At 38.7% G+C, this 18732-nt stretch overlaps 1 protein-coding gene across 1 annotated transcript in view; it reads right to left on the minus strand.

Annotated features, from left to right (window-relative positions):
- DSCAM (DS cell adhesion molecule) overlaps positions 1 to 18732 on the minus strand; it is a 475090-nt gene that overhangs the window by 162228 nt on the left and 294130 nt on the right. Inside the window, 4 exon segments of the mRNA XM_040530051.1 lie at positions 11491 to 11766; positions 12589 to 12885; positions 15440 to 15715; positions 18097 to 18375. Coding sequence (XP_040385985.1) covers positions 11491 to 11766; positions 12589 to 12885; positions 15440 to 15715; positions 18097 to 18375 — 1128 coding nt within the window.

Consider the following 18732-nt stretch of genomic DNA (forward strand, 5'->3'; position numbering starts at 1 on the left):
TGCCTGAAAATAGCATAACTGAACAGATACTTAGCATGTGAGGATGCGATGAATATGTAATAACAATATCTTGATAGTCATAAAAAAATACATCTTTTGCAAATGCCTTTCTGAAATTGGTTTTCTTTTCTTGGCCAGATGCATTAAGCAGAGATGACAAGCACTGAAATCCCTGGCTTCTACAGACACCAGAAACTGCTGGCAGATTCCTGAGAGAGTAATCAGCCCTCTCCAAAAAATTCCACTTCCAGCTCATGACTCTCCAAATCTTTCACCAGTGTTATTGCCTTGATAGTCCAGAAAGATCTAATCAGCTTTCAGGATTTGGTGTGAGGACCTTGTTTAGGATCATACAATAAACCTGGAAGAGGCTCCAGCTTTGTCTCTGAGACATAATGAAAGGGAGTGTAAGCTTCTATAACTCTTCTTAGATTTTTTTTTTCAAACTGTTTCAAGGCACAGTTTTCACTAAGACTGTGTGGAGTTGTGCAGTGAAAGGTACATACAGTATTTGTAGGTCAGAACTTCAGTAAAATATGATTTCTAAACAGAGGGCCAGTACAAGACATAAAATCTCAAGCTGGCATTTAATTCCTGCTAAGCATATTTTGCTTGAATTTATTTCTGCTTTATTATTCTGTGGATGGAAAAAAACAAACAAAAAAGACCAACACACAAAACAAACAAGAGAAACAAAAAAAAACACAAGCAAAAACACAAACAAAAGCACTTTTTTGAATTATAGGGAAGAATTTCACTTTTAAGGAAATATTTGTTCTCAGGTACTGTAAATAAAAACAAAGGAAGTAATGGTTTGGATTCAGTAAACAAAACAGGAAGTAATAGGGGTGTCTTTCTCCCAGCTTGGGTTGAAACACTTGCCCCAAAACAGGCAGATTGGGAATCAAATACCTACCCAGCTGAAGAAATTTGAACCTTCTCCCAGTCTCAGGGGAGCACTCTAACAACCAGAGCATTGGTCTAAAATGGGTTTCTGTCAGTCACTCCTAAGAAGACTATAAAACCAGCTTTGCAGTCAATACTCAAATACTCACTTATCAAAAGAGAAGACTCTTAGAGGTTATGTACCTTAGATATAGGAGTGCATTTGCCTGTTCTTGCCTGAGAGATTACTTATACATAGTCTGTACTACATTTGAACATCTTTAACAGGAATGATCAAAGGACACCCACAGCAGAACATTTATACTGCTCTATATCAGTTAGCTTCAGAAGAAAATGGAGCTGCTGGATTTATCTATTTGTGTTTCTTTTGTCCTTTCTCCCTTTAGCAAAACTAAAGCTGTATTTTCACTGAAAATGAAGTAGAAAAGAAGCAGAAAAGCTCTTCAAAACATTTGCAAGGTATGCCAGCCCATTGACTTTCTTAGCAGCACTTTTACTCCTCTGCCAGTCTCCTTCTTCTGGGATACAGGGACAGGTACTTCTGACCATTACATTGTGGCTGCTCTTCCATTAGGAGTAAGAAAGATTATTATTAAAGAAGTGATACCAAACTCCCTGAAGGACAAAAACGTTATTCAATGGCTTATACAAGTGTACATGAGCATCACGGTGCAAGAGGGAGATAAATAAGATGATAAATCTGCTGCTTTTGGCTTAGACATGTTACAATTTAATGAGAAGTTACAGCCATGCTCGTCTGTCACAGAGAGGCGACATCAGGCCTCAGGTACACAAATGCAGAGTGTTACATCTTCTTACAGGTTTTCCATCACCTTTTTCTTTTTCTCTTGGGACCTAGTGTTACACAGTGAGACAAAATGTCTGCCTGCCTCTTCTGTTTGTTGGTGTGCCTTACACAATGATTGAGATTTGGTTTCCTTGTGCATCACAGAAAATGACCAAATTTCTCTCCGTATTTTTGACACACATTTTACAATGTAAGTGGGAATGAGAAATTTTAAGTATGAGACTGTCAGGAGGTTTTGATAAAACCTTTCCCCTTGATGAGTGCTGCTATCTGCTAAATGCCAAACAGGCCCTCTACACTGACTGTGTTGGCCAGCACATTTCTGCTCAAATCCTTCTCATATGTATCGTTACCAAAAGATACACTAAAATTCAGGACAAAGTAGTAAATTGCTTCTGTATTTTCTGCTGAGCATGTAATAGATTTGAACTGATCTTTCACGGACAAAATATATCAGGAGTCAGACAACATATTGCTCAAGGATTATTCAGTGCATCCTCACCCTTCATCTCCCTGATGAAAAAAAACTAGGAGCAAGATCATTAGGTCACGTTAAAATAAAGTATTCCTCACAAAATAATAATTTGCAAGGCTGCATTTACCAACTCTAAAATTTAAGCAGCAGCCTGCAGAGCATTTCAGAAATTGGGTAAAATATTTAGAGATAGTACGTTTTACCTCTGCTTAGGGTTTTAAGATATAGAGGAAACCAACATTTATTTCTGCTTCATAACATATAATGTATATTCAACCTGCAGCATCTTGCAGTCCTGACAAGGACCTTGTTTTGAAAATCAGTGAGTAACGTAAAATCAGTACTTAAAAAAAGTAGATAGTCTAAGGATAACTTCAACGTTTGCAATAATGTTTTTCAGCTACAATATTTATCAGTTGGGGCTGGTAAAAGGAGTTTCTGATGTCCTAACACAGCAGATAAATTATCTTCCTGCTAGTTTGCAGAAGGCAAAAATCACCAAATATCACTTATTAAAAGCTTAGGAAGAGAATAAAACACAGACAAAGTCAGGCAAATCACTTCTGAAATACAAGGTTTTCCTTGTATATATTTCTGAAGTAAAATGCTAACATATACTCCTAACAGAAGAGAATATTCTGCTTGATTAACAATCATGTTTTGAGATTTTTTGGAAAATAAAGCATTATCATTGACAAACAGCACTTTAAAAAAAAAAAAGAGAGAGAGGGAGGTATACAACTTTAAATCTGAGAGAAAAGTTCCCATATGGTAGACGTATTTAAAATGTGTTTTAAATACTTTAAAGTGCATTGAAATATTTTTCTTACTCTATGTATAGATTCTGTTTGACCATATTTCTGAGCTTGTATTTGTTTTTGTTCAGTAAATTGTGCTATTATATATAACACGTTACATATTAACTACATAGAGAGAAGGTTGTGTGTGCATGTGTATATGGAAGAGAAGCTTCCTCCTTTACTCACAACAAGCAAAAGAGTGAAAATTTCTTCTCCATGCAATGAAGTACAATGACTTGGGAATACTTTATTGATGAGTGCTTGAATTAAGTGTCTATTTAAGAAGAGGATCATGGGCCAGACTCATTAGTGCTAATGCAGGAAAATTTAAATTATGTTATTGTGACCTAGCAAGGTCTTCTCTACCTCTGGGAGGTTACTTTAAAGGAGAGCTTCCATGCTGCTCTCCATTAGCAGAGGAACATCCTTAATTTCTTGCCCTCTGTTCCAGGGGAATTATGTTGGAAGGATCTGCTGAGTTGATTCACTAAAACAGAGTATCCTGCAGATACCCTGTCTCCTGTAGCAGCCTTGTGAAAACAGTGTTGCTCTCCTGCAGCAGTAAAATAGTAAGATAAAAGTCATTCTCTTGTTTATCATTAGAAAGTGCTCCCTAACGGATTTTCCTGTAACAACACTGTTGAAGGAGCTGTGCTCACACTATGAAGTACCCTTCGCAATGAATATACGGAACACAGGTCCATTGGCTGATGCAAAGTAATAGCCACCAAACTATATAACCTTCTAAAGCAACTATGTGAATGCAGATTTCATGCACTGGGATTGCAAGAATCAAAACTGTTTTGTCTTTGCACAGACTCTAGCCACAGTCTAGTCATATTTAAGTTTTATCAGCCATCACTTGTTTCTCCTAAGCACCGCCATCCCTTGTGGGTGACAGCTGAGCAATTGCACACAGCTACTGAAGCACTGCATTTTCCTGCTTCTCTCTTTTATGTATTAAGCCTATCAGTAGGGCACATCAGGGCTGCTCTCTTGTTGAGTGCTAGTGGATCCTGTCTTGAAAAGGGGGAACACCATTATATTATTAGGCCTTTTTAACTGTATGCATTGAAAAGAAAAGAACCAAACTAGTCTCCATAATGCCTCTGCTGTTGCACAACATTTCCATACACTTGTAGGCTCATTAGTTACCAGAATTAACCCATTATTCAAAGGTTTTCAAAATCTTACCACTACAGAGTGTGGCTGAGGAAATGCTGTGGTGCACGTTTCCCAGCCTCAGCCCCCACTCCCCCTTCCTGCAATAAAACACCGGTAGTGACAGGCTCCTCCAAAATAAGAGAGGAATTAAAATGTTGCATAGAAGCCAAGAGTGCTTCTATGTCAGTTTTCATCCATCTATCAAACCACCTCCTTTCAGCCTCCATTGTGAGGGTAAGGAAGCATGCCCTTATCATAGAAACCACCCTGAAAATCTAGGATGGGGAGAAGCTCAGTTCCCTGCCCAAGGGGATGAATTTGCTTATGTTTTTTTAAAGAGAAAACTTTCCTGATGTAAAGATAAGTTAACAGCTGTGAGAGCATATTAACAGAAAAGCTGTTATCTTCATTGTTAAAGTGCCATGTGATAAAAGGCCTCTCTTGTAGGTTGTACATCCAGAAGCACTTACCTGGTACATTACTTTTTGTATGCTTTTGGAACCTGGTCCTGAGCTATTGCCCTTGTTTAGCCCCTACGTGATCTAAAGTGATCTCTGTCCTCAGGTAGTGCTGTGAAAATTGAACCCAACTAAATCACAAGATCCAAAAGTTCCAGATTTAGATGAGAAAGGACTTCAACAGAAGGACCTCTTGCTCTGAAAATTATTCCTGTAAGTAGTTTGACTGGTTTCACACTAGCTTCCTCTTCATCACTATTCCATGACTGTACATAAGCAGCTGATTTTGTAGCTTTCTGCCCTTCTGTTATGTCAGTGTTGATGTCCTCCATTTCACCCCACACACACACCCTTCCCCATCATCTCCTGCTATGCACTATACACTGACTTGAAGTTAAGGTAGCATATTCCATACCTGCTCTATCGTGTGCATGCACACTCATGCTTTCTACTTACTTACTATGTACTTACTATATGGATTTACATATACTGCTAATAGCACAAACTAACTTGACAAAACAGTCATTAACATTTTAAGAACAATTCTAACAAATATATATAAAAGTATTTCAAATATAATTGAATGCAAAAATGCAAGAACATGCTTTCTTCCAAACCCAAACTAAACAAAGCTGCATTGTAAGAGAGGAGTGCTAGCTTTTGAAAGACCCAAGTGTAAATATACAGATCTTCTTGAACTGCTATTCAAGTATTAAGACTCATTTCATATTTTTTACCTAAAAATGACTATTAAGTGGATTTCTGCAGGATCATTTGCACAACTGGACATCCATTCTCATCACACGGACCTTTTGTGATTCCTGCATATGACAACTCCAGTGACTTCAGGAGATCTGAATATTTCTTCCTGAAGGAGTTGGAACAAGCTTGGAGCGATCCAAAAAATATTGCATGGGAGAGTGAGAGAAAGAAATGCAGGACCTGTTATAGTGAAAGAAGTTTCTGAAGGACATCAAAGCCAGAAGTTTATTCTCATTCAAACTATCAGAAACTTTCAGTCAAAAGGACATATGAAAAGTTATGTCCTGCATATATATGCAGGAAACAGAATTCACACATGCTGTAATCCACACTATAGATTGAAAGGAGCATAAATAAATTAGCAAACTGTTTGACGACAGCGTGCACCATGGTCCAAAGGACCCTTGAAAGATCCTCCCCTCAAAGGTTTTTCCATTCTTTGTCTGCCAGACTATGCCTGTCCATCTCACTGTCCAGAATAGCCCTCCCTGAACTGATCTGCAATGCAAATCCATCAACAATCTCTATATAATTATATATAAATTATATGTATAATATATATATAACATATATAATATTATAATATGTATTATATAAATATTATCCTGGTTTCAGCTAGAATAGAGTTGATTTTTCTCATAGTAGCTGGTATGGTGCTTTGTATGGGGTTTAGGATGAAAACTATGTAGATAACATCCTGATTTTTTAATTGTTGTTGAGCAGTGCTTACACTAACTCAAGGACTTTTCAGCTTCTTCTACAGCTGAAGATTGTACATCACTTGCTTCACACATATTATTACTATTATCATTATTATTATTATTTCTCTTCCTTTTCTGTCCTATTAAACTATTTTTATCTCAACCTGCAATCTTTTACTTTTTTTATTTTTTCCTAACTCCCCTCCCCATCCCACTGGGGGAGGGGGGGGGGGGGAGAGGCAGCTGGAACAAACGGCTGCGTGGTGCTTAACTGCCTGCTGGGTTGAACCGCCACAAATATATAATTTTGTATATTAGAAAAGGCTGAATCCTTCCCAGGAAAGATGAGGAGGATCTATTCAAACAGTTGGAACATGGAGTTTTTCAGGAACAGCCCCTGTTCAGTTTGCATGTTTTCTAAAAAGAAACAGACTGGTACAATTATTTTATGCAGTTCACAACAGGTGAAGTGCTATCACTTCAGCACCAGGTAATGAGAAGCCTTCTAAATCAATGGGATATATAAACTTTACCAGATCAGAAACAGCACTTTTGGACACCACTTTTTTTTTTTTTTTGGATGCTGCACCCTTCCTCTCAGGGGCTTCTTTTTCAATTAATTTCTGTCTGAGAAGTGTGAATAGCAGCAGGCTGTTTACATGAGAAGTGTGTCCCATGAGACTGATGAAAAGAAAATCATCACTTAATACTGATAGCTTCTACTGTAGCGGAGAAAACTGTTACTATAAATTTCATAATAAAAAAAAATGGAGATAATGACATTCCTGCTTTTAAAATGCTTCCAGATCCACTAAAATGCTGCAGAAGAGATATTGCTAATATTATTTTACCACCTTGCCAATTGAAGGGTTGTTTTTCAGTGCAAATATGAAAGTTACAGATGGGGTGGGTAATATAAGCTTTTATTTTGTTTGCCAACACTTCCCATTATAAGACTACTTTCAATTGCTTGCTGTTTGACTTTTGTTTGGATAGTAATTTTCCAGGCCAGGTGTCTGCCTCAGGCTCACTCATTTCAGCTGGAAAGTTGCAGCTACAACTGTTTGGCCACTTCCAAGAATAAGGGAAGAGGGTGGAAAAACAGGGATGATATTTTGATCCTACCATAAAAGCAAAAAATAAAAAGCCATTATGAGAATTTGAGCAGTCCAACCTGCCCCATGGCTTTCAACCTCAGCAGGTGACAGCACTATCACAGATGTTCTTGCTGTTCCTATGAAAAGTCATCAAAAGGGTGCCCAAATTTTGTAGTCTGAGCACAAACAGTTGTATAAATAGACAAACAGCGGTTATTACATCCTCAGAAGTGATTTTCCAGTAATGAACAACTAAGAGCTTCCATCATTGACTCTGAACACATCCTAGAACTACCCTCAGTGGCTAAGTTAGTTACAGCCACATGCACAGGTATAGTCTGGTGAGACCTCAGAAATCAAGGCAAACAGAATTCCCTCTCTAGTGCTTGTACAGCTGCCCATACTAGGCCCAGGAAGCATGGACAAGAAAGTAATCTGAATGCACAGAGAAAGAGAGGAAACCTGGGGCCCAGATGAGTGTTGGAAGCCAGTCTCTGTTGCTGGACATGCAGACAGCAGCAATGAGAGATAGAGCAGAAACTCAAAATGGTGCCCAGGACAAAAAAAGGGAATTGCAGAACTGGATTTAAGAGCAGTGGGAGAAAGTCAGAAGTCAGGATCAGGCTTACAGTGGGATTGCAGGTGATGGAGGCAGCTAAAGAGTAGTTGGGAAAACAGCTGGGGATGTCAGACTGAAACAAGAAAATAGTGGGGTGGGATACAGCACTGACAGAGAGTGAAGACCCACATGAAGGAGAGACAGATTGAAAAACAGTGGAAATGGAGAAAATGAAGACTGGCAGAAGGTTTGGAGTGTAAATGGAGACTGGGAGGATGGCTGGGAATTCTGAGGGGAAGACTAGCTCTGAGTCATGAGAACAAGGCCCCAGGAAAATAAAGACGGAGGTGTGAAAGGCATGGAGTGTAGACAGGACTAGGGCAAGAATGAGCAGGAGAAGATGGAGGAGAACAGGTCATACTTAGGAGGAATGAACACAAAAGTCTACCTCTTCTACAAAATATTCTTCTTCTGTATCTAAGATATCATCCTGTAATAGTCCTCTTCTGCCAGCAGAAGCATAAGAACCTCACAGGCAAACCACTAGAGCTGGGTGAAATAAGGACTAAGAAACTAGTGCTGCTAGGAATAATTCTGTTCTTGGCAAGGACCTGCACAGTGTCCTTAGCAAGGTTAATCTTGATGATTACTTCTGAGGATGTCATAAATGCTGTTTCCATTTTGCAGGAGGGGAAGAAGAGGGCACTTAGTTTACTCTACAACAAAAGCTAGAAGGAAATTGCATTTAACACAGGCCAGAACAAAACATGTTGAAAGATTATTACAGTTGAAAATGAAAGCACTCAAAAGGTATAAAATATCAGAAATTAAGTATGCAAGTAGAGCCATAGCTTCCCCATTACGTACGGATTACAGCGTGGGTAGATTTCATGGCTGTTGTCAGAACTCAGAACTGGCCAATTCATTTGTCTAAATGAAAAAAAGAAATTGCCAAGATGGCTTGATTTCCAAAAAGCTCTGTTAGGACTCAGGAACGGTTCCAACAGTGCTGTGTCTGCCAAACAGAAACCTGCTTATTTTCCTGCCAGTTTATCCACTCAGCTTCCAGCAGCCAGCTTACAAGGCTGCTAGCTTCCCAGATCCAGATTCTGGGGCTTAGACAATGGACAGGCAAGGGGCTGGGGGTGGGAGGGGTGGCATGCCACATCTCTCTGGGCCAGCCATTTGGAGTCAGCAGACCACTTGGGAAAGTGGCTCTGAGGACGTGGGTACCAGCTCTTCCTAAAAACGTAGCAAGTGATTTAATGTAGTGTCTAATTGATTCTTCTAATGAGTAACACAAAAAAGTAGCTGGCTCAGGGCTGAATAACACATAGATGCCCAGCTCAAAGATTTTGGCTTCCTGACAGCCTCCCAGGTGCAGAGCAAGGCTCTGTAAATCCCACTCTTAGGTTCTCTGGCAGTCAGGATTTCATTCTGAAGTTAATGCCAAGAAACTTTCTGTTCTGAGATCTTACAGTGATTTGCAAAGAATGTCCTCAAGATTTTGCTTTCATTTAGATATTTATAAATCTCAAAATACCATACAGAATGGACAGCCCTCTTGTATTTAATTACATGCTCATGCTGTTGCATATCTTTGTTTGGACGGTGCTTTTGACAAATCCTCATTCAAGACAGAATAAGGATGCCTCATGTACTGGAGAATTTGGTAAGTAGGCAGTAAATGAGGCAGGGGATTGCAGACAAGAATGGCCAGTTGTATGTGTAATAGAGATAAGCGCTACCCTGTAGAGCCAAAATCTGAATCCACCTTTGCAACAGATCTCTCAGATGGTGCTAATTAAATGACTTAAATCTATCTTTCCCATCAGGTTGCCAAGCTGTATAATGGAATGTATTAAAGACAAAGAACTCTTATTTTGATGAAAGCAGTGCATTGAACATATAAACTCTATATAACATCATGTAAACTGGGGGGAAAAAAAAAAATCAAGCTGTAGGCATCTGAAATTGAATATACAAAAAATTGTGGATAGTTTTAAGTTTTGTCTATGCCTCAACTGCCATTTGCCAAAGAGGTCCTTATCACCTTCCTTGGGGGTTTTGAAAAAACTTGTTTCTGAAACATTCTGATATCACAGAGATTATCATCTCAGAAAAACTCATGAGGAAATTGGTAATTACATCTTCAGAATGGAACATGGAGGAAACCAGATACCAAATAGCCCATTAAGTATCACCTATTTTGAATAAACCCTCAGATGACTGGTTTGGGGTCACTCAGGAAGCTTGCAGGAGAAATGAGGACAACCCAAAGGACCCATGCTGTTGTGCATGGGCAATAATCCTCTTTCTGTTTCTCTGAAGAAGAAATAAGTAGAGTGATAATATGAGAAGCTGAACTAAAGATAATGATATCATATATCTTGAAAAAGTCCAGGGCATGTTGAAATGCCTAAGACACTTTTTCTGTAGCCAACTTTTGCTGCTCAATTGCCCAAGCTGAATGGATAGACTGATGGATTGTTCTGTCTGGCTATATTCATTCTGATCATCACTTGAAGAAATGTATCATTTAAGAGGTAGCATTCCTCACCAGATTTACCCTAGTAAGCTTTCAGTGCAATAGCAACACAGTTATTAATTTGGCATTCATTTCTTCAACTGCTTCAATAGATCTGCAATATTATTTTGATGTCAAGCAAAGTACCACAAATGTGAAAAGAAATGGTGACATTAGCTTTTTATGACACAGGATGTGACCAGTGATCCTGTTGGTTTCAGGTACATGAGTTACCACACCTTTCAGAGAACAAATTGCTAGTGTTTTAAGGCTAATCCCCTAACCTCTTGAAATAAATAGCAATTACTTCACTCGAAACTGAAAGCAAGAAAGGGCTAAACAAACCTAACAGAAAGAAACTAAAAGATCAGATATCTGTAACAAAGTAATTTTAGCTATGTCCTCTATTTCTGAGTTCCCAAGGACTTCAAGAATGGTAAAATTATATTTCAGTTCTTCCTACAGGCTCACGTGAAGCTCATTGTTTAGTGGCCCCATTGCTCAAAACAAGGTGTTACTACAATCAGGTTCTGTGTCTTCTGTGTCCTTGTGAATAGGTCTGAACATCACCAAGATCAGAATAGCCTGAACAAAATGTTAAAAAAAAAAAAAAAAAAACTGTTCTTGTCTATTGCTGAAGTCTTTCAGGTCCATCTGAACATCCTTGTTTGGGACTATTTGAATAGATTTTAAGCATCCTGTTAGAATTTCAAGTCAAATTTGTTTATAGTGCTAACTTTCTACAGCAGACACTGAAAGGCTTGCTTAATAACAATAAAGAAAGGTGAATGCTTGTAGTTCCTGTCTCTGCTTATTAGTAGAAAGACATGCTTTAAAATTCTCATCTTATTTGTTAAAAGCTAGAAAGCCACCAGCTAATGAAAATGTGGACTTGGCCATCCAGCAGAGAAAGAGTCACCAGTGAAATTTAGGTGACAAAACATTCGTCTATTGTATTGAAAACTGCTCATAGAAAAAGTATTTCTGTAAGGCTTCCTGTTGGAAAGCAAGGGGAATATACCCCACAAACTGAATAAAGGAGGGTAAAAATTGAGTCAGAACAAGACAGTGTCTGATTATTATCTGTCATCATTTAAAATAAAAATAAAAATTTCAGATTTTTGTTTAAGAGTTCATTATCTAACTGACAGGAGAATCCTATGTGTGCAGTTCTGTCTTTCTATAAACCACAAAAGCCATTAGCTCCACTGTAGTTTTCCAAGTCAATCTTACCTTTTACTGTCACGTGAACACTCTGGCTGGTGGACAGCTGGGGCTGAACGAGGACATTGCATGTGTATTCACCCTCATCTACTTCCTTCTGCACATCTGAAAGCTTCAGTGTCCCGTTGTTCTCAAATGCCACTTGGCGATGGTTAAAGGGTAACAGGTTAGAGTTCTTGTACCATTTGATGGAGTAATATGGGTAGCCAATTACGCGGCAGTGGATGTAGGTGTCCCGTCCTGCTATTGCTGTGATGTTTTTCATTGGTCGAATACTTGCTGGCCCTGGAATTGTAAAAATGAACTCTTGAAAACAATTTAAATGTGCATTTGCTTGTGGAAACAGGCGTATATATTTCTGAATATACCAATGTTGTTAACATTTACAAATGCAGCTTACACAACACTTCTTAGTATTTGACAGTTTTTGCTTTTAAGAGCCACTTAAGCAGTTTCCCTAATCTTTATATGCTCTAGTTTTAACTCACCCTGCAGCTTACATACCAATTATGTGGAGATACATATTTGCATTATCCAACACTTGTCTGATAAAATCTTTGCTGCATTACAAATTAAAAGGCAGAGGATGATTTAATTAATGTGAAATACTAACACTGATACAAAGCAAAAACCCTGTTACACATGAGAACGCTGACAAAGTTAGCATTTATTTTGACGTATATAAAGTATAATACCATGAGGTTGGGTATTATGCTATGTAGAGCTGGAAATGCAAGCTAAAGTACTGTGTACGTGAATAATTACAATGAATGTTGGACAAGTAAAGGAGGAAGGAAAAGAAAAAAATCATGCACAGTAGGACTAAAGTAAAGAAACTGTGAACTAATAAAAATGGATATAGGAAAAATAGACTATAGAACACAAGCCAAATGAGATCTTCCAACATTTAACCATATCATACACTTTCTAGATGGGGCTAGAAAGGTGGGGTTGGAAAAAAAAAAAGAGGGGGGGAAGGAGGAACAGGAGAGGGAAAACAGTCAGTTGGTTTTGGCATTCCAAGACTCATTTCAACACATGCAACAATCTTCTTCTCCACTACAATGAGTTATGTGTGTTTTTTTGAGGAGCTGATTTGACAAGCACCTCTTACGTTTATTCGAGCCTGGTACAGGACGACTCCAGCAGAGTTGTTGGCAATACAGCGATAAACTCCACCATCTCGGACCTGAGTGTTAGAGATATTCAGGTAACTGACCACGTTCCCTTCAGAGGTGATAATCTGGCTGATACGATGACTGCCATCCTTCACAATGGGATCTTCGTCCAGTGTCCAAGTGATGGTAGGCAGGGGGGTCCCCTTCACATTGCACATAAGAGAGACAGGCTCTCCTGGACTCACCACTTTCTCACTGAAGGCAGAAATGATTTTGGGAGTTCCATCTGCCAAGGGAAAGAAAAGCAAGAGATGAGTACTTACATGCTGTAAATCTGTTCCCTCTATCCTGAAGCCTAATCACATAAACCAAGATCTTTTTAGAAGAGATGTAAATAACTGTATTCCAGGATGTAACTCTAATCACTGAAGGACAGAAACAAATTTTGGTAGCAGATTACTTAAGTAATACTTTTCTTACTGCTGGTGTCTTTGTCATCTTCTAAGAACACTTGTATGGACCCCATTGAAGGAAAAGCACTTGAATAGATGGACCCGGGCTCTGCACAGCTATATGAACTGCCAGGTTCTTGCAGAGAGGTGTCAGTCATAGACAATTCATCACTAACAACATGCAGCAAAGCCTTAACATGCTTGGAATTTTACCTCTTCTGGTACATTTCAGGTCCTTTAAAAGTTAAGGATGAACCCTGCTGACAAGAGTCGGCATAACTTGTATAGGCTAATTTCACACAGCTGTGTCAATTCAGTTTAGTCCTGATCCACAATACCCCATTTAGAGAAGTATTATGTTAAGCTTCTCCTGAATACAGATTGCCAGTAATAGTAGTGATGCTATTTTCTTTCTCTGGTCATATTGTGCTACAGATAAATATCCCTCTGTGATGAAAGCATTCAAATACTTTCTCGTGTGGTCCATGTCACAATTCACTCAGCCTCTGCCAGGTGAATGAATAAAGAGAATGGATGGATACACAGACTTTGAGATTTTAAGCAGGAAGCAGGATTATATAATCACCTAACCAGAGAGCTTGGAGGTGTAACATTTAGGAATGCTGACACTCTGCTATTAGTTAGGAAGTTCTTTCTGAGATCATGTAATGCATGGTTGTTCTCCTTTGAAAATTATACTTTCAAAGCTGTGTCTAGAAGGGATTTCATTGTAATTGGGAGCAAAAGTGCAAAAGGCCATGTATCAAGATCAGTAGGCAGAACACTGGAAACAAGCCAGTCAGAAGTTTGGACAACAATGCTGTAGGCCACTGTCTGGTTTTAAAGAACCAAGTGGCAAGTAAACTAACTTCAGTGTTCCTACAGTGTTAGCACCTGCAAGAAACAACAGGAAAAGGCTACTCATTACCTAGAGAAAGGACAAAGTCACTCAAAAACTCACCTTGTTCATGAAGCTTTTTAAACACAACAATTTCAGTTTCACACAGGACAAAGGATGTCAGGACAGGACCGACAAGCCTCACCCTCTGTTTGATGTGCTATTTGTGTGCACTATGTGTTGTCTCCTCACATACACTTTGCTATATGCTACCCATATATTTGGGGGGCTTGAACCATAAAGATACCCCTGGAAATCACAATTCTTATATAGAAATTTCAGTGCAACATCACCCAGGAAACTGAGGGAACTGGCATGATGTATACAAAGCCCTCCCCCCAAAACATGCTGAATTACAGTGAAATTAACAATAGCACAGAAACATTCCTTTGCTTGCCACATAGTGAAAATCGTAAAGCACAGACACTCAGACTGCTGAAAGAACTCGGCATACAAAAGGGTACATTTCATTTCGTTTGATTTCATAATTTTCTCTTCTTTCCTCCTCTCCCTTTTATTTCTGTCCCATCAATTGTGTGACAAAGTTCTAATTTATTTATTTATTTTCATCTCTGACTCTCTTCCTTTCCTTTACTGTATATTAGATACTGTCATTCCTCAGAAAACAAAGCAGCAGAAATAGGGGGAAAAAAAGCTTTTTGCCCTGAAAGGAAACTGACACTGGACCAATAAATCTTTGGGTGTGCACACTATGTACCTCTGCTACCCCTCCCTCTCCCTCCCCCCACCCTCCACACTTTTTTTTTTTTTTTTAATTCAAGTGACAGGCTTTTTTTTTTTGAGATGAAAGCAGACATTATTTTCCCAGCGAGACCCAAGTGTCTTTGAAATCTTTCCTGCTGTTGCTCTCTGATAACCTGCACTCTCTCGACATCATGATAGATTATCAATATGCTCTTTAGGCTTTCTTGTCACAGGAGATGGTTGCCGAGGTAACTCAGCTCAGGCAGGTAATCTCTTCTTTTTCTATAAAGACTCTAAAAATAGTGTCCATGCCACAACTGCACTACAGCCTCATTAGAAAACTGGCTCTGTACAAATTGATTACTTTCCTCACTTGTTTATCATGTGGAGCATTGTGTCAGTAACTTAATATGATCTCCAGGTCTTTAGCCAATATGTCCAACCAGAAAAGGAGATGTTCATCTCTCTCTTCCTGCCTAGAAGGAGATGTTTGGAGATAAATAGAGAACTCTTATCTCGTGTCCTGCTGAAAAGCTACTGTACAAAATCAGCACCATCCCCCAAAGAGAAAGACTGGAAAGACTGTTCAAAAGAAGTATTTTTATCAAATTGACACTTTCTGTTAGTTTTTCTTCAGGATGAGAAGGCACAATAAACTCTGCTGACAGCTCATAGGTAGCTACTTCTCTTGTTTAGGGTCTCCTGTCCCTCACTTTACAACAGTGACACCAAAGACAATCATATACAATATGGAGACCAGAATCACTAAACAGGTTGTGACTCACCTTCTAGTACCACCTGAACATAATCTTGAGCAGACATCTTGTCCTTACGCACAAAGCACTGGTATGCTCCACCATCACTCTTAGCCATGCCATCCATAATAAGGTTCTCCCGGTTGACCCCAGTGATCCGGACATTGTTACCAGGGTTGATGATTTCACCATTACGGTACCAGGAGAGCTCCTGGTCCTCAGTTCCTGTCACACTGCAGGACAAAGACACTTGGCTACCAACACTGCTTTTTACTTTCCGTGGGCTGATTGTGGCTTTTAGTGGTTCTGAAGATTTAAATCAAAATAAGGGGAGGGAAAGGGAAATAACATTAAATATACATGTACATTTATGTGTGAGTAACATTAACTCTCAGGTAAGAACAAAAATCACATCCATGCCCTTCTGAGAAAAACAAAACAAAACACTACAACAACAACAACAAAACAATGGATTTTTATTTTTTGCTTGAAAAAAACATTTTCATCCATGACACAAAACATAAGTGAAAACCTACTTAACATATGATAGAATTCCCTAGATTATGCCTAAATGAATGGTAGGAACAGATGTGCTAGTAATACCATTTACTGGGGGCTTATCAATAGCACTACACATGTTTTTGGAGGGTAGGACACTATTTCAGATTAGTTCAGTGCGGACTTCAAATTGGTGCATTAGTTGTAATCCTGAAGCTCATCTGTTTTCATTTCCTCCAAAAGTCACATAGTTCACATTGTCTGATGTGAACAATTGTAGTAAATGCCAAGGACCAGGAGATTTTGTTTTTAAGACTGGAAGATCCACACTAAAATGTTACCAGAAGTGTAGCTATAAAGATCTGTGGAATCTGTCCACATCCAAGTGCTTCTTTACATCATTACATTTTCCACTTTGATGTGGGAGGAGTACAGTATTTTCAAGTCATCCTTAAGAAGCTGTAGAACATAAGTAATGCACAATTTATATGGCAGCAAAAAAAAAAAAAAAAAAGAATGAATGGTGTTAAAGAAAAATCATAAATGTAAATGCAAGGAAAACAATCTTTATCCTGCCAATAGTTACTGGCATTAATGAATGCAGATCTGATCTCATGTTTTGTATATTTAGGTTTGACTTCCTTATAAAGATGAGGGACTTGTTTGAAGTGTACATTTATAATAGATTCTGGTGTATGTTCAATACTGCCTTTAAAAATAAGAATGAAATGTATAACACATTTCCTTCTTCACTTGTGGATAATCAATGCTGATATTATCTCTGATACTAAACACATACTATTCTATTTTATTTTTTTAGCCAGCTTACATACATATGTACACATATATATACTCACGCTTATATATAAAAAATTCCTTAACTAACTCATTCACTTTACAGAGAAAAATTTGTAACATGCAAGTTAGAATAAATCTTTAGTGCTTCTCCAATATGTACTGCCAAAAATTACAGGCCAGTTGGGAACAAAGGCCTGGAAAAAAAAACACATGTGGGTCCATGGTCCCCATCATTCCAGATCCCATACACTTATGTAATAGACTTTTCCTCCAAAATGATCCAGATCAGTAGTTAATCTGTGACCACATGCATGTTACAAGTCACTGAATATCCCTATGTTTTTTAAAGAAAAGGCCACAAAGCCTCCAAACTGTCAACAACCAATTAAACAAAGTAGGTATGCTGAAGAGTACCACCACCATCTTAAAGCCAAGATGAGTCAAGAAAGTGAACCATATCCTCCATTATAGAGAAGAGTAACACTTTTTCCCCAACTTTTTCTTCCTGCCAACACTATCCATTAGGTATCTATCCACTGATAACTGCTAATGGTCTGGCTGACCATTGAGTCCATAAGTAAAACATATCACTGGGGTGTGGGGATGCATTCAGTATCACTAACAACACTGTTTCATCATGTTTCTGGACATTTTGACTTAGTGTCACACATGGCAAACTGAATTAAACTAATTTTTATGCATATATGTAACAGCAAAGATCCTTTGTTATAATACATAAATTACTGATCTGTTTTATTTTGCCCAAATCCACTATGTGTAATTAGTGGTGAAGACATTTTAATGGCCCGAACTATTCACAAACTTTTCCCTTTTCAGTTTGCTTGTTGTGCTGTACAGGTGGAAATGTTAGTTCACAAAGCATTATTTCTATTTCAGGAAATAATTTCTTTTTAACAATAGAAGAATAACACTTTTCCAGTGCAGTGCTTCTGAGTAATAATTATCTTTGCTAGAATTTGTGAAACATTCAGAATATTCACACATGAATACTCAACTGAGAGGAGGTATGAGTATTCAATATTACTGAACAGCATGAGTCATGGCAACAAGGGTTTGGCAGCTTTATTCATGAGAACATTTGCAATTTCTTTTTAAGCATCCAATTGAAGCTTCTAAATTACATATCCTCTGTGTGATAAATTATATAGCTACATTATAAATTGCATCTGTTTGCACTTATGATCGCTCAATTGTCCAACTAACTCATCTCCACAGAGCCTACTTTCTGATGTTGCACAACTTTGAGAAGTTAAAACATTGCTAAGGTAAAGTAACACAACAGAAGGTTCAGTAAGGCATAGCAACATCTTTCCACATGCAAATGCCCAAGCAGGAGGCAGTCCAAGAGCTTCACTCAGGCAAGGACTTACGTTTTACATATAGTCGCCCTATCATCTCAGCAGTACCATAGTTGTTCCACACCTCGCAGACGTAGTTGCCTGAGTCTGAGGGACGCGTGTTCTCTATCAGCAGACCTGTAACTGTCTGCCGAAACCTGCTGTCAGGCTCCCAGGGAACATTGTCCTTCAGCCAACGATACTTTGGTGTGGGGTGCCCTGATGCTTTGCAAGGCAGCTCCACTCGCTGTCCTGCCATGGCTTTACGGTGGTCAAACCCATCTAGAATAGATGGAGCTGAATTCGCTGGATCTGAAAGAACAAATAGTGGTTTTCAATGGGAGTATTACAATTATTACATTCACTAAGCAATATATCAATATTTATTCTCCTGCCTCTCTGACTCACTAGACCAGTGTTTTATGTACTGCAGTTAGCTATGATGCCCCAGCCATCAGCCTGTAATATCTCAGTGGTGGTGGCTGAGATCAAACAGCATGTGCTACTGAAACATCTCATGTCTACTTGGAAACTCTGCCATTGGACTTTTTCCAGATGGCAACCACTTCCCTGGTCATCCTTCATGTCCCCTATCAGAGGAATAGAGAGCTGAAAATATGTTGCCTGACCAATTATGACAGTTATCCCTCCACTACTCTACTAGAACAA

Source organism: Cygnus olor, chromosome 1 (assembly GCF_009769625.2).
Source record: "Cygnus olor isolate bCygOlo1 chromosome 1, bCygOlo1.pri.v2, whole genome shotgun sequence".
Classification (NCBI taxonomy): domain Eukaryota; kingdom Metazoa; phylum Chordata; class Aves; order Anseriformes; family Anatidae; genus Cygnus; species Cygnus olor.